The sequence below is a fragment of the Sinocyclocheilus grahami genome, unplaced genomic scaffold (assembly GCF_001515645.1).
Source record: "Sinocyclocheilus grahami isolate Dianchi unplaced genomic scaffold, SAMN03320097.WGS_v1.1 scaffold1256.1, whole genome shotgun sequence".
In the NCBI taxonomy this organism is placed as follows: domain Eukaryota; kingdom Metazoa; phylum Chordata; class Actinopteri; order Cypriniformes; family Cyprinidae; genus Sinocyclocheilus; species Sinocyclocheilus grahami.
The window spans coordinates 81862-98622 of record NW_015506435.1 but is presented as its reverse complement, the minus strand read 5'-3'; the positions used below and the strand labels follow the sequence as shown (position 1 = coordinate 98622).

At 39.1% G+C, this 16761-nt stretch overlaps 1 protein-coding gene across 5 annotated transcripts in view; it reads left to right on the top strand.

Moving 5' to 3' along the window:
* LOC107568551 (inactive ubiquitin carboxyl-terminal hydrolase 54-like) overlaps positions 1-16761 on the top strand; it is an 82297-nt gene that overhangs the window by 57626 nt on the left and 7910 nt on the right. For all 5 annotated transcript variants that reach the window (XM_016254516.1, XM_016254518.1, XM_016254517.1 and 2 more), the window contains 13 exons: positions 627-732; positions 2031-2177; positions 2591-2740; positions 7304-7472; positions 8677-8856; positions 9224-9406; positions 9683-10220; positions 10298-10434; positions 11555-11713; positions 11899-12018; positions 14010-14166; positions 14479-15374; positions 16489-16616. In XM_016254516.1, coding sequence (XP_016110002.1) covers positions 627-732; positions 2031-2177; positions 2591-2740; positions 7304-7472; positions 8677-8856; positions 9224-9406; positions 9683-10220; positions 10298-10434; positions 11555-11713; positions 11899-12018; positions 14010-14166; positions 14479-15374; positions 16489-16616 — 3070 coding nt within the window. The remainder of the gene's footprint in view (positions 1-626; positions 733-2030; positions 2178-2590; positions 2741-7303; positions 7473-8676; positions 8857-9223; positions 9407-9682; positions 10221-10297; positions 10435-11554; positions 11714-11898; positions 12019-14009; positions 14167-14478; positions 15375-16488; positions 16617-16761) is intronic.

Genomic DNA, 16761 nt, shown 5'->3' with positions numbered 1-16761 from the left:
AGCCTTAATGCAGGCTGTTTATTATTACCAATGAATGTGGCAACTTTGCCCATTAATATAAAATTAAACTGATGCTCAGTCAAAGATGTACGCATATCTGAATAACGGCTTCAAACTTGGCTCTCAACCAGGCAACATTTCTGAAGTAGAAGATTTTAGACTTTTATCATATTATATTTGATGTTTATATTTTAATATCAGTGAGAATAACTATGTTTAATATATTTTTTGTATACACACATTCTCACTCAGAGGAGCCTGTCCAGGTAACATTGTGACATTGGCAAGGCTGTCTCCCTGAAATCTGCCTGAGCTGCAATGTTGCTTCAGGCACGCAGTGTTGCCGTGTCATTGAGGTGCAGTGACCTCTGCTGCAACAATAAGATCAAACCGGTCTGGATGGTGACCTCATGAATACAAAAAACACTGTACACAAACACACCTAAACACTTGAATCAAATGTTTAGGTTGGTGTCACAAATTCCATTTCAATTTTTACATTCATATAGTAATTATAGGCTGTTTACTTAATCAAAGCCAACAAATACAAACACTTCACCCATAAAAACAGATATGAGAGCTGCTTGTGCTATCTTAATGTGTGACATGTGTTGGTTATGCTACAGTAACCAAGCAGTGCGGATGCTGGAATGCCGGGAGAAGGCCACCCCAGACATGTTCGGAGAGCTGCTGAGGAATGCCAGCACTGTGGGAGACCTGCGCAACTGTCCGGTTAGCATTACCACACGCCACCACACCCAGCTCCATCAAATCAAGTGCTAAATAGGCATAATGAAGCCGGGGAGAGAGTGTGTGTGTGTGTGTGTGTGTGTGTGTGTGTGTGTGGATGTGGTGCTTGTCTGGGTTTGAATAGGATTGTGGCCATTAAGTAATCGTTGGGTCAAAACCGGATGCAATCATTGGAATGTTAAGTCTTGTGGCCCTGAGGAGGTCCAACTTCTTACGCAAAACACACTTGTTTTCATGTCAGATCAGGATTTCCTTGGATAAGGGATGACAGCTTATCACATTGCAAAAAATTATTTTCTTAATCAGTATTTTTGTCTTGTTTTTCAACAAAAATATCTAAACATCCTTGAAACAAGATATATTTACTTCAGTGGCAAAATGACATAAGATACACTACAGTCAGTAGGATTTTTTTTAATGGAATTAATACTTCCTTTAAAAGTGAGAGTAACAATTTTTAGTGTTACAAAAGATTTCGGTTTCAAATAAATGCTGTTTTTTTTTTATTTTATTTTTTTACTTTCGGTTCATCAAAGAATCCTTAAAGTATCATGGTTTCCACAAAAATATTAAACAGCACAACTGTTTTCAGCATTGAAAGGATCATGTGACACTGAAGACTGGAGTAATGGCTTCTGAAAATTTAGCTTTGACATCAGAGGAATAAATTACATTTTAAAATATGAAAGTACAAAACGGTTTCTAAATTGTAATATTTTTCACATTACTGTTTTTATTTTGATAAAATAAATGCTGCATTAGTAAGAGACTTCTGATATTCAAAGGGAAAACAAGTTTTTTTTAACCTATTGGCAAGTATTTATTTATTTAATTTTAAGTGCAAACCAAACTAAACTAAATTTTGACTTCTCTGCTATTCATATAAGACATTCTTGTAGTAATGAATCATTACATTATTAGATTATATTATGCTTGGTCTGTTTGTTCACTAGTATTAATGGAAGTAAACATGTTTTGAGATTTGACACTACTGCAAGATTTTCGGTATGTATTCAACACATTTGAAAGTTGAAGAACAATGTGAGTAGATCTGAAACAGATTTGTTATCCTGACCCTCAGACATGCTTCGTATGCAATATAAACACACAAAATATGGTTGTTCATCTGTGATTTATGATCTGTGTTAGGGTGACTGTGTAAGTTTGGCCAGGGGGAATGGGAATTAATGGTAATGGCTAATGTAAATGTATATATGTGTGTGTTTAATTAAGCTCCAGTATGGAAAAAAAAGCCTTCTCTACGTTTTTCTCATCTACAGGGCAACTGTGGAGAGAAGCTCCGTATTCGACGTGTCCTTATGAACTCACCAGAGATCATCACCATTGGCCTCGTGTGGGACTCAGACCACTCTGACCTGGCAGAAGACGTCATTCATAGCCTGGGCACTGTCCTGCGGCTCGGAGATGTAAGACATGCTCCCTGCCTTAAGTTAAAATATCCCACAAACTACACTCAATTCTGCTGACATAAATCAGTTGATAGATGAACAAACCCACAGCTGAAAACAGAATCTTTTGAATGTTATGGATGGAGTCTCAAAACAGCAGTGCTGCAACTCTGAGACCACTGTGATGCACATGGGATTTACAGGCAGAACTTTTCAAACTTGTTGTGTCAATGACAAGGACTCACACATAAAATAATGTCTGCCACTGATTTCAGGCTTACTTAGAACACAGGTTCGCATTTCACAAAGTACTGTGTTCTTGTTTCAATGTGAAATGTAAACCGTTTTAAAAGGCCCAAACTAGAGATCAAGAGTGGTGTGTATGTATTTATGAGTAATAAGTGACCTCTCCTCCTTCGTTGTACCCATAGCTGTTCTACCGAGTGACAGAGGACAAGGCCAAACAGGCGGAGCTCTACCTGGTGGGCGTGGTCTGTTACTATGGCAAACACTACTCTACTTTCTTCTTCCAAACCAAAATCCGCAAGTGGATTTACTTCGATGATGCTCATGTGAAAGAGGTAATCATCTTGCCCTGACCACGGGAAGTTTGTGTAGAATCATTAACTGGGATAGACCAATGTGTTGGCTCCTTATTTAGCAGTGCCCCACAGGCTCCCAGCATGTGGTGGGTGGGTGGGTGGGTGAATGTATGTGTGTGTTTGCTCCGTTAGTGCTTGTGTGCTGTTTTACATAATTCAACAGTTTGTTGACTCTCCACTTATGAGTCTGTGTGTGCAGGTATATGTGCACATGCCAGTAGCTCAATGCATATCAATAGTCATCAATGCACATTTAATATATGGTCGTAACATAAAGACATAATTGCACAACATGCATAGCAGGTGAACGTCAATGAATGGTTATGCGCAAATATTAAAATTTTGGACCATGTCGAAAATACAATAATGTTCAAAAGTTCTAATACTTTTATTCAGCATGGATGCATAAAATTGATCAATATCTATAGTAAAGACACCATCATAGGAATAAATTACATTTTAAAATATATTAAAATAGAAATCAGATTTCAGATGAAACTGAAATGAAATATAAACTTATAAAATGTTTCTCTTTTTTCCATTTTTTTAAATTGTACATAAAAAATACAAGAATTTTATATCAGTAGTCTATATATATGCACATATAGGGCCTAAAACTAACTTCTTGCCACATTGCACAACATGCATAGCAGGTGAACGTCAATGAATGGTTATGCGCAAATATTAAAATTTTGGACCATGTCGAAAATACAATAATGTTCAAAAGTTCTAATACTTTTATTCAGCATGGATGCATAAAATTGATCAATATCTATAGTAAAGACACCATCATAGGAATAAATTACATTTTAAAATATATTAAAATAGAAATCAGATTTCAGATGAAACTGAAATGAAATATAAACTTATAAAATGTTTCTCTTTTTTCCATTTTTTTAAATTGTACATAAAAAATACAAGAATTTTATATAAGTAGTCTATATATATGTACATATAGGGCCTAAAACTAACTTCTTGCCACACCTGCCAATGGCCGGTGATGTGATCAAATTTACTGGCCAATCAAATTTTTTTACCGGCCATGAAACTCTTTTTGCAAAAACAGCCAGTTATTACTACTACAATGACTAAACATATTTACAATGTTTTTAATTTGTCCTTTACTTTACTTTCAAGGAAAAAAAACTAACAGATTTATTGATGTAACTTTTTTCTTTTTGTCCCTAAAAAAACGATGAGGTTCTCGTCCTTTGTATGTTTTCAGCAAACGGAGCAGGCCATCGTGTTACGCCTGTTTCACACATACTCCGTTTGCAGTGCATATGTGGTGCGTATTTTTTTCCACTCCCATATTAACGGATTAGAGCAGGGCTATTCAATTAGCTTCATTTGAGGGCCGGATTATCAAACTGAAAATTTGAAGGGGGCCAAGGGGGTGGGGGCTGTCCTGATCTCTTTCTGGGGGGACCTATAAAATTAGAAATTAAATTGTAATCTAAAATCTATAAAAGGTTAACATTAGTGCTGTCTGTCAATCGATTAAAAAATATTAATCACACATTTTTCTGTAATTAATCATGATTAATTGCATATTTATATTGTAATAATTTCACATTGAACCTCCAAATGAATGTAGAAACAACATCAAGACAGTATATTTTAAATGTTTTTAATGGCATCTATTTACTAAGTAAGTATCCTATTATTAATGAAGTATTGACTTAAAGTATTGAACTATTAAATTAACATTTAATAAGCTCTGAAATATTAAATGATTTTAAAACAATCTTCACATAAACATATAAATTGTATATGCAGAAACTATACAGATTAATCATTATTCAAGCTACAAAAGTTAATCAGCGACTAGAGCAGTCGTGATTTCTCTTTTTCTTTTGTTCTTTGATTTACGTCAATGACAAACTTCAGCAGGGTTTACTTTAAAAGCAGTGCTGTCTCTTTAAAACCTGATGCACATGACGCGGATCTGACACATATCTTATTTTCTCCAAACTCTTTAAGTTAATTTAAGACTTTATAACTCAAGACTACGTTTATGAGGTAACTCGCCAAAATACGTATTTTGACATAATTGTATGTATGTATGTATGTATGTATGTATGTATAATACATAAACATGCATCATACATATATTTCTTTTGCTCTGCACAACTCTGTATACATTGGATTGATTTTAATAATCTGAATGTATGTATGTATGTATGTATGTATGTATGTATGTATGTATGTATGTATGTATAATACATAAACATGCATCATACATATATTTATTTTGCTCTGCACAACTCTGTATACATTGGATTGATTTTAATAATCTGAATGTACTTGAAGTGTGCACCAAACATAAATTCCTATAGGAATATACAAGAATCAAATCGGGACTCGGTATCGGCAGATACCCTATACCAGGGGTGGGCAAACTTGGCCCTTCCAGGTCACTTTCCTTCAGCTGGAGTTTAGCTCCAACTCTAATCAAACACACCTGAACCAGCTAATCATTGTCTTCAAGACTACTAGAAGGCTACAGGCAAGTGAGTTTTATCAGGGTTGGATCAAATCTCTGCAGGAAAGTGGCCTGGAAGGGCCCATCACTGATCTATACAAAGACTTGGATTGGGCGCGCAAAAAACCTCATCAGGACATTCCTAAATATTAATGTTATTAAATACAAAAATTTTATACTATTTTGCCAGTATGACAAATGGATATTAATTGAGAATTTCTGACTAATAAATTTAACATGTTACATTTTTAGTATTTTTAAAAATTAACTTTCAGTAAGAGTTAGATGACCTCAAGGATAATCTAAATATAAAAATAGAGTAAATGAGAATGCTCAATTAAATTTTCATTATCAGCTGATACTAATCAATAAACCAGGGATCCTCAAATCTGGCCCACGAGATCCACTTTCCTGCAGAGTTTAGCTCTAACCCTAATCAAACACACCAGAGCAAGCTAATCAATGTCTTCAGGATCATTAGAAAATTACAGGTAGGTGAGTTTGATCAGGGTTGGAGCTAAACACTGCAGCGCATTAGCCGTCCAGGGCAAGATTTGAGGAACCCTGCAATAGACTGATATTACCAATATATTGTGCATCCCTACTTTTTACATTAATACGTTTACTGTATAATTCGTGCAACTGTTGAAACTACTTGGAAAAACATAATGTGTGTAATGTCACTTAGAGTGGTGTGTCATTCCCTTAGTTCTGAACTTGCAGAATTTTCAAGTCAAGTCTGCTTTATTGTCAATTCTTCCACATGTACAGCACATACACACAGAGAATTGAAATTGCGTTACTCTCAGACCCTTGGGTGCATACAGATAACATAAATACAGATTAAATACAAAATACAACTATACAAAATACAAAATACAACTATACAAATATACAAATAAGGTAAAATGTAAAAATATATATATAAAGCACAAGGCATATGGAAGATAGAGTGCAAACCAGTAAAGTAAACAACAGTGCAGATATAGTGATGTAGTGCAAAAAAATGATTTGTAGTGCAAAAGAGCTTATTTCAGACTGATTAAAGTGACAGTGTGTGTGTGTATTTGGGAGGGGGGAGTGGGAGAGTCCATCAGAGGGTCAGAGTTCAGTGGTGCGTGGGGCAAAAGAGGGGAGGGGGGGCAAGGTCGGGAGGGAGTTCAGCTTCCTGACAGCCTGATGGATGAAGCTGTCCTTCAGTCTGCTGGTCCTGGCCTGGAGACTCCACAGTCTCCTCCCTGATGGCAGCAGACTGAAGAAGCTGTGTGTCGGGTGGGTGGGATCACCTGCAATGCAGAGGGCTTTGCGGGTGAGACGGGTGTTGTAGATGTCCTGAAGGGAGGGGAGAGAGGCACCAACGATCTTCTCAGCTGCTCTCACTATGCGTTGAAGTGTCTTGCGGCAGGACGCGTTGCAGGCGCCATACCACACAGTGATGCAGCTGGTCAGGATGCTCTCGATTTTATCTTCATAATAGCAGTGCTAGACAGTTGCAAATTAAGCAGCTTTTTCTGTGGGGTCTGGCAAGCCTATGCTGACCTGCACGTGAGCTGCGCAGAGCTCTTACATTAGCCCTCTGAAAACATGGATATCCCATTATTGTTTACAACCCCAGCTGGACAGTGGCAGGGCGTGGCCTACAGAGAGAAACCGCCATGATAGTCCACTGCAACCAATCACATACACTAAAACTCACTCTCCCGCTCACATGTTCACGTTTTCGTGCATGCTTGTCTGTTACTGCGGCTCGCTCAGACATCCTGTCTGGTTATGGAGGGAGCGTAGAGAAAGTCGTCCATTCGGGAAGATGGAGTCGGTGTAAGATTGGTCTGAAAATAATGGAAACATGTCAGGCTTGAGTTTCAGTTTCAGCCTTGTTATTCAGGGTATCCAGAATATTTCAAACAGGTCTTTGCTTTTGTTTAGTTTTTCACTAGGTGAGAGTAATTTGGTTGAGCTTTTTAGGGACTGATTTTTGAAAATCTGTCAAATGTATAATTTAAACTGCTTTAAAACTATACTCTCTCAGTCTCACTCTTATTTTCTCTCTTTCACAGATTGGGCCCAAGTGGAAGGATGTGGTGTCCCGCTGTATAAAGGGGCATTACCAGCCGCTGTTGCTGCTCTATGCTGACCCCCGGGGGACGCCAGTGTCAGCTCAGGATTTGGCTTCACGCCTAGACCTACATCACTACACAAAAGCATACTACGACAGTGAGGATTCAGGTGCTTGCACATCAGCATAAGGCCAGTTTACTGGGCCAGTTTGTTTCTTTGCATTTCTTTGGTGCACCTTCAGGGGGAAGTTCTAAGCACTGAAGCAAATGTTAATTCATAACAAAATGAGTAATATTTCAGTACTAATTATAATAATTATGTTTATGCATTGCATTTTAGACAGATTAGTGGATTTTGCTAAGACTGTCACTGTTAAAAAAAAAAAAAAAACCTTCCTGTTAAATTTACTGTAAAGAATCAGAAGCTGTAATAACCATATATTTCATTAGGTGATATAATGTCAGTTTACCAATCTACTTGATCTACAAAAGTCTGCTTTTTACCATAAAATATACTGAAAAGCACTGTGATAATATTGGTGGTAGTAGAGTACATTGTAAGTGACCTGTCCATAAAACATCGACAATACTTATGTATAAATGGGGCACAGGGTTATACCCACAAAGACAAAACAAATCAGTATAACATACAAGATAACAAAATAATGCAATATATGTTGACATGAAATGTAACACAAATCATCCTAATAGACATTATGTAGTCAAAATTTAAAAGAAATAAAACTGTTTAAATAATGTAATCTCATGTGATGTGTCATGCAGGGACTTCTGGGAGTGCCTTTTTACTGTTTTTCTCCATAAATTATATAGTAATTTATCATTTTAACTTGCAAAAACCATAAGTTACTTATATAAACAATTTACTGAAAATTTAATGTACAATTAAATATAGTGCAATGTTAAACCATTTATTGTTTTTCATTGTATATGGTAAGGTAATTTACAGTTAACCAATTAAAAATTACAATAAACATTAAATTAAACATTTTTACAAAGTACAACCTATTACTTTGCAGAAGAGTCAAGTGTTGTGCTACAGACATGAATGATGCCTCATATTCTGAGACTTGTTTGAGGAGCAGTGTGCTGTTAGTTTTCTAAGCTTTTGGACTTACAGTTTTACTGCTTGACAGACAATAAAACAGCAGAAAAAAATCATATAAGGGTGGACCTGAGCTATATCTAAACTTTGGGATGGGCTTCTTTGACCTGAGTAAACATCCACCCAGAATACCTAGATGTGCCTTGTTACCTCTCAGAACTATTTTTTCCAGTCACATTTTTATAGGAGTATGGGTTCTCCAGTTTGTAGCGTCAGTGATGAGCATCACATCTTCTGTTTGTTTTGTCAGGCCGTGAGCCGTCAATTTCCAGCGACACACGGACAGACTCCTCCACAGACAGCTACAGCTATAAGCATTCACACTCCCACCACGAGTCTATGGCTTCCCACTTCTCCTCTGACTCCCAGGGAACCGTCATCTGTAACCCAGACAACGACTCTGCCTCCCACAGCAGCCTGGAAAATACAGGTACGTCAGTATATACATTCACCCTAGAATCAAACACAGTTTAGACACCATATTAGGTATATTGACATTGAGTTGATCCATACAGTAGTTAACTTAATGTTATCTGTCTTATGCCCTGCTTAGGGCTGCACAATTAGTAGTCGATCTGGTTTAGTGTTATTTATCAAATTGCAAAGGCTTTGATATAATTACAGTGCTTGAGTGTTTCAGAGTAAAGCATGGCACTGTTTTCATTTACACATGAGCAGCTCATGATCCAGTGTTTTCAGTGTCTCGGAGTGCCTGGGTTCACAGTAAATGTGCGTCACCTGTCCTACTCTTCTACAACAACTCAAACAGTGACTTTTGTTGTTATTCATTTGTGAAGGTCCTGACAGCGATCCAGTGCGACGCCACACTCTCAGACAAGATGTGGTCTCAGACAGAAAGGGAGGAATTTTGGACAGGAAACGAAGTGCCAGCAGGCCCCGAAAATTCGAGGCCCGGGGTGATTCAAGGAGTCGTTGCGCTAAGACAGTTGAGGGGTTGTCTGCCGGCTACCACAGTGAAGGTATGCAATTAAACAATATAATGCTGTCACCACACCACAAACATTGCTGTGTTATTTTATTGGAAACCTGGTTAATAATCGGTAACCGTGTCAGTTGATTGATTCTGACAGATCATTAGTGGACTGAGTAGCATGTTGAACAATAAATGCGAGCTGCATTAGTCATCGTTGTTGCTTGTACTGACTGTGTTCCGTAATATTAGCTTATGTAAAAATAACATTCCTCCTTCCTCTTTTTTTTTATTTTTTATGATTTCCTCTCCCTCTCTTTTACAGGCGAGACTTTAAAAGAGCAGCAGGTTCCTCGTTCCCTACCTAAACCTAGCTCCAGTCGGCTTCGAGACTTTAAGGAGACTATGAGCAACATTATCCGTAATCGTCCGCTTTCCGCATCATCCTCGGGCTCTGTTGGCCCACCCGACTCCACCATTAAGGCCAGAGACTGGGAAGCCGACAGCACCAGCAGCGAGTCCAAGTCCAGCTCCTCTGGAGGGCGGTACCGTCCACCCTGGAAGCCTCGTCGAGAGGCCCTTAACATCGACAGCATCTTTAGCAGGGAACGCCGCAAGCAGGCCGGGTATAGTCCGCTAGGAGCTCTCTTGTCTGAAGACCCAGGGCCTCAGGGGGAATTGGCGGCCTCAACAGGGCAGACCACCTTTCGAGACCTACCGGGACCCCTGAGACGAGGATCAGGGCAGCCCCCACGGCTTATCCAGAGGATGGAGAGCGGCTATGAGAGCAGTGAGAGGAACAGCAACAGCCCCGTCAGTCTGGACATACCTGTTAGTGAGGGCGCTAGTAATGGCACGCACAGGTATGATGCAAAAAATCTTGTCAGAACTGATAAGGATCTTTGTTAGCTCCTCATTTATCTCTCTTTTTGTTTTCCAGCTTACAAGAGGGAGGAATGAAAAAGCTGCCTCCTGATGTCAGCCCATCATGGAAGACTGTCACCAAATCCAAGAGCAGCAGTGCCCTACTACAGGATGTCAAAGCATCAGTCAAGGGCAGCAGTCACATGAGTTCAGGTGTGTACAGTATGAATGTGTGTTTATAGTCATCATACAGCCAACATGTGGGCAATTTCACCTGTTCTTTACCTTACGGTATGATCCATTCTTTCTAAATGTTTAAACTAGGTGTCACATGCCCTTCTTGCTGTTTCAGTATATGAGCTTAATATAATAAGCAAGCAGTATTGAACAGAATCAGTTGCAAAATACATCCCGTTCCTTTCTGTGAAATGTTATCTCTGTATACCTGTTATGTAAACTGAGGAACATGAGTCTGCCCTGGAGAACTATCAACTGCTATATCTGTTTGTGCTTTTCCATGTGACCAGAATAGATGCTTTTGGTCACCACCTACTGTTTGTTATATATGTAGAATTTTGTGGATATTAAAACTGTGCCGCTGATATCATACTGCAAGGCTTAATGCACAAATACAATATTTTGACAATGCATCCATTTTTTCCCCCTGTCTATTTGCTTAGGACTATGTTTACATTAATAGTAGAGATTAACGTACGTACCAGAGTTATGAAGTGACAGCGGTGATCAATCACAATAATTGCATGATATTATATTTTATATTATTGAGTGGTACCTTTGGTCAGATTGGGTGTAGTTGAGACGGCAGCTGTATCAACCATGGTGAAAGAAGAAAGATTCAGAATTAAAAAGAGAATCAGATACAATGTTTTATGTGAGCAGTCTTAGTTTAGTATTAATCATTTGATGTATTCTATTTATTAATATTTTCACTTTAATTTAAGTAATTTTGTGTTTTTGACTTTAACATTTTTTTTTTAAATTTATATTTCAGTTTTAGTTTTATTAGCTTTAGTACTTCAGCTTAGACTTATTTCAATTAGTTGCCGAAGCAAAATAAAATTCATTGAAAATTATTTCATCTTTGAAATTACCAAAAATTATTTATTTTTAGTTAATAACAATACTGCATGTAAGTCAAATGACATTTGAAAGTTGAATGCCAAAAAAGTGTTTGCTGCTTACCCTCATTCAAAAAGAGCTCATATATATGTCCAAGGTGTCAGTAAAAAAAACTGAATTGGTTGACTGTGTAAATGCAACAATGGATTGTCCCAGACTGTTTCCTTAATATTCTCATGTTTGTGTGTGGCAGGCGAGGGCCGCAGTGAACTGGATGAGCTACAGGAGGAAGTAGCTCGCCGGGCCAGGGAGCAAGAGTTACAGAGGCGAAAGGAAAAGGAGAAAGAGGTGGCCATGGGCTTCAATCCCCGACCCAGCAAGTTCATGGATCTGGATGAGCTCCAGAACCAAGGTGAGGCGTCAGCATGCCGTTCAAGGGGCGAAGGGACTGGTTCAGTCTCCGTATGCATTTCCTTGGGTTTCTGCTGTGGCTTATCCTTTGGAGCTTGGGACTGCGTGTGTGTGTGTGTGTGAGAAATGCAGGTGTGCTGGTTTCCATCCTGAATGGCGCTGTGCTATGATGTTTGTTACCTGCAGGGAAAGGGGAAGGCTTTGAGAGGTGTGTGTTGGAGGCAGAGTCTCTGTTAGACCAGTCTCTGAGATTGGAACAGGCAGGAGAGGTGGCCGCTGCTCTGTCTGTGGTTAACGAAGCAATGTGTAAGTAATCCTGCCCTTAGCCTGCTGCTGCTATCACTTCTGCCATGTGTTTGTGTGTCTGTACATCTCTGTGTTTGAATGTGTTTGTTTCTGTTTCCATATAGAAACTCTCACTAATGCAATGCTTTCATACACTAGATAGCTGCATTTTTACTATATATTACTGTCTGCCTTCAGACAATAGTAGGGTCATGGTTTAAGTCTGCATATACAGGGGCCAACATGCCTTGGTATTTCGAATATTCTGGAGTTTGGCTGTGAGGTCATAATGATACAGGCTGGTTTGCCTGTAACCATAGAAACCCACCAGCAGCCAAAAAGAAGTGCAACCTGGGCCCAGCGCTATGGCAACCTTAATGAATTCCCAGCGTGTAGTATGATGTGCACTATAAGTTCTGCTGTATTTTAAATATAGTCAATGCTAGTCATGTGTGATCGTGTTGAGATCTACATCAGCTAATCACCTTGTCCCTTGGCTAATAAACTAAAATTGTTGACCTTTGTTTCAGTTCCAAATCTTATCTACAGCACTGTCACCATTTTCTATTGCAGTTATTGAAATCTTTTTAAATTTGATCATCTTAATATATTTATTACATTTAAACATTAGTGGTCGAATTATTTGGGTTTTTCAATACAGTGCCTAGCATGCAGCCCCTTAAACAATGACTATATTTACAATAAAGCACAGCCACAGGCAAGTGTTTTAAAGTAACAGGAATTGACCAGAATCTGGGGGCCCGATTCACAAAACATTCTTAAGAATTCTTAACTGCTATTTTATTCTTAACTTCTAACTTAAGAATAAAGTTAAGAATATTTTGTATTCCAAAAAAAACATTTCTTAATGTTTATATTTTTTCTTAAGATTGTTATAAAGACAAAACTTAAGAAGGATTTGAATTCTTGAAAAGAATGTTCTTAAAAACCATCATAAATACCAGCAATAAGTAAATCAGGGACCTCTTTTTTAATTGTATAATTTTCTTGTGGGCAATTCATCTGAGCATATGCTTATTTAATTTATTTATTTTTATTAATATAATTTTACATAATTTTTAATCAAAATGTCATAACATGACATAACATGACATTTTGAAAATGACATCTCTGTGGTGAAGGATGTAGGACTTATCCAATCAGTTAGTCTGCGGAAACAATCCCCTGCAAGCCTGTTTATTCTGCCTCCACTTATATTAATAAAAAATAAACTATTTGAGAACTTAAGAACTTTTTAAGAATTGCACTTCCGAACATTCTTACAAACTACTTAGAATTTATCTTAAGAAACTTCTTAACTTCTTTCTTAGAAAGATTTTTGTGAGTCCAGCCCCTGGGCTAGAACTATCAGTTTTTATAAATGTCAATAAAATGCTCTGTGTCTTTCTGACTGCGATTGATGTAGAAACCGTTTAATTACCAATGTAATTTTACGTCTGTCTGTCTTTTGTGTGTCATACCCTGAGGTTTGTCATTTATGTGGTGACCATATGCACGGACACACACACACACACACACACACACACACACACAAACACTCACATCTTCCATGGCCTGGCCCCTGTGTGTTACCTACACCTCACTCCCCCACCAGCCTCACGGTTTCCAGAGCCTCTGTAGGGCTGGGTAGATTGCAGCTCATATGATGGGGAAAGAATTCTGTAATTACTTATAACTAATTATACAGAGATGCGGTGTTAGGCTCGTGTAATTTGCTTTTTTTGTGTTCAGTGGCTGAACTACAATTCATTTTGATTTAAGTCAACTTTATTATAATTTAATCATTTTGTGCTTGAGAGAATTTAACATTTGTGTAAAGGAATTTACTAGGTTCCCCATCTTCCCTATTTGTGTGACCCTCCCCTCAAGACCCTTTTCATTTCAGTTCTTTGTAGTGTGTGTTTGCATGCGTCCCATGATTCGGTTCTTTATTTTCTGCATCTGTTTCATTTTTCTTTTGCTCCCCCCTTTTTTTTTTTTTTTCGTTGTAGCTAAACTAAGGCATACCTTGCTTGAGAGCAGCGCTAACTCTCAGGGCAGGATGCAAAAGTGCATGAGGAGAGCACGAAGTCTGCAGCAGCGCATGCAGCAGCAGGAACTGCAGCAGAAGCAACAGGAGGAAGAGAAGGAACAGAAACAGCCCCACAGGTACCTGCTGTTGGCTGCAGTTGTGTATATGTGTGTGTGTGTGTGCTCCAGGAGCCCTGCACACAAGAAGAGGAAACATGCATTGTGCCTAAAAATAATAATCATCAATTCTGTTTTAAGGATTGAAAGCTAGGTTAGTGTAAGAGATCATATTGGAACGAGCTGCTCAGGTAATGTCACGTTGTTAGAGAGGCTGAAACAAATCTGTATACTGCATGGCATCCTCAAGAACTGATTCAAGATACTGACTCAGGTAGGTTCACATCATTTATTATCAGAAACTCATTGCTGTTTTTCATGTTCTGCATTTAGTGAACAGTCTGTCCCGGTCCAAATACTTCTGACAAATGTTAAAGAAGAGGATGAGAAGTCCGTTTCAGAAGATGCATTAAGACCACCATCACCTGTCCACGTGAAACCTCAGTCTACAAATAAACCGATTTCTGAAGCCCCCGGCCCTCCTGTCTCCTACCATACAGACACACCTTCCCAGCAGCAGGGCAATGCAGGGGACAAGTCCAGTCCTCTTGCTGTGACAGATAATGGGCCGCAGTCACACACGTGGGGTCCCAGAGACCCTGTAACCACCACAAATTCTCTTGTACAAACTGCTAGTATACGCAGTTCTACCACTGTGCCTGTGATTGCAGTGAATGGCTGCGAGGCTCCTTTCAAGTCATCAGTTCCACTCAATTCGCCCTCTAGTCCATCTCATTTCAGTGCCCGTCAAACACCTTCCATCTTTAATCACTCCAACTCTGGGGAAGGACTGCAAAACCCACCTCGTCCTCAGTCTCTCCATGGCCTAACCCACGCACCCCACGGCCACACTTCTGATGCCTGTCAAAAATCACTCCCGGCACCCTCACGTAATTGGTCCTGTCACAGTCTGGAACGTCCTGATGGCCGTCCTACAGTGATGGAGTCCTCCCCGTACTCTCCATCAGACCTCCGCTCCCCCTCATCCCCCTGTCCTCCGTCCCCATCTTCACTAGCACTGGATCAGCATCCAGCTGGCCCTATGCCCGTGGAGCGATGGGCAGAGAATGTCAATCGATACTACAACTCCCAGAATTATGCATGGTCGGGACGTGGCTCACCCTGTGAGGAGCTGTCAGAGCTGGACTCACTTTATCAGGCCAGCTTGAAGGCTCCCAGCATGCCCCGAGCCCCACGGGGACCCAGCCCCCAGCTTGCCAACAGATCTGGTAATTTTGAACAAGATCTCAACTAGGTCCCATATATCTCTTTATAAAAATTTTGTCCTGTTGAAAATAACAACAGTTGCTAAAATCATTTAAGTTAATTTTTTTCCCTCATTAATGTACACACAGCACCCCATATTGACAGAAAAACACAGAATTGTTGACATTTTTGCAGATTTATTGAAAAGAAAAACTGAAATATCACATGGTCCTAAGTATTCAGACCCTTTGCTCAGTATTTAGTAGAAGCACCCTTTTGATCTAATACAGCCATGAGTCTTTTTGGGAAAGATGCAACAAGTTTTTCACACCTGGATTTGGGGATCCTCTGCCATTCCTCCTTGCAGATCCTCTCCAGTTCTGTCAGGTTGGATGGTAAACTTTGGTGGACAGCCATTTTTAGGTCTCTCCAGAGATGCTCAATTGGGTTTAAGTCAGGGCTCTGGCTGGGCCATTCAAGAACAGTCACAGAGTTGTTGTGAAGCCACTCCTTCGTTATTTTAGCTGTGTGCTTAGGGTCATTGTCTTGTTGGAAGGTAAACCTTCGGCCCAGTCTGAGGTCCTGAGCACTCTGGAGAAGGTTTTCATCCAGGATATCCCTGTACTTGGCCGCATTCATCTTTCCCTCAATTGCAACCAGTCGTCCTGTCCCTGCACCTGAAAAACACCCCCACAGCATGATACTGCCACCACCATGCTTCACTGTTGGGACAGGTGATGAGCAGTGCCTGGTTTCCTCCACACGCAATATAACAAAGAGTGAAAAATTTAAGGGGGTCTGAATACTTTCCGTACCCACTGTGTATGTGTATATATATATATCTATAAATACATATATCTTACCGTGCTTGATTGTGTGTTCATGTAGCCAAAATGTGTGAGTGCGTGTTTTTTCAATATAACAGTTTTCGCTGATTTTGATCAAATATGTTCAACCTTGGTGAGCATAAGAGACTTCTTTCAGAAACATTAAAAATCATAATTATGTTATTGTATATAATTTGTATATATTTTTTGCATATAATAATATTTTTTGTTCTAAATGATGATAATAATAATAATAAACGCTGAGTTGTCCTATCTGGAAACTGGTTGTATAAATTTAGTGTTCTCCTAGGTCCTGCTGCTTCTCGAAAGCACAACGCTGGATTCTCTGCCACACTTGGCCGTTCCAAAACTCCCACAGCAGAGATCGAGAGAAGTGCCTACAGGACACCAGCATACAGCACTAAACCACTTCAGAAGGTGAGTTTGCATACCTGCATTATCTCAGTAGAATTTATAGTATTGATACATGTATAAGATCTTTACTTTTAGTCATTTAGCAGACGCTTTTATTCCAAAGCGAAAAAGTAATTAAAACTAAAAGCTAAAACTCTATAAATACTAT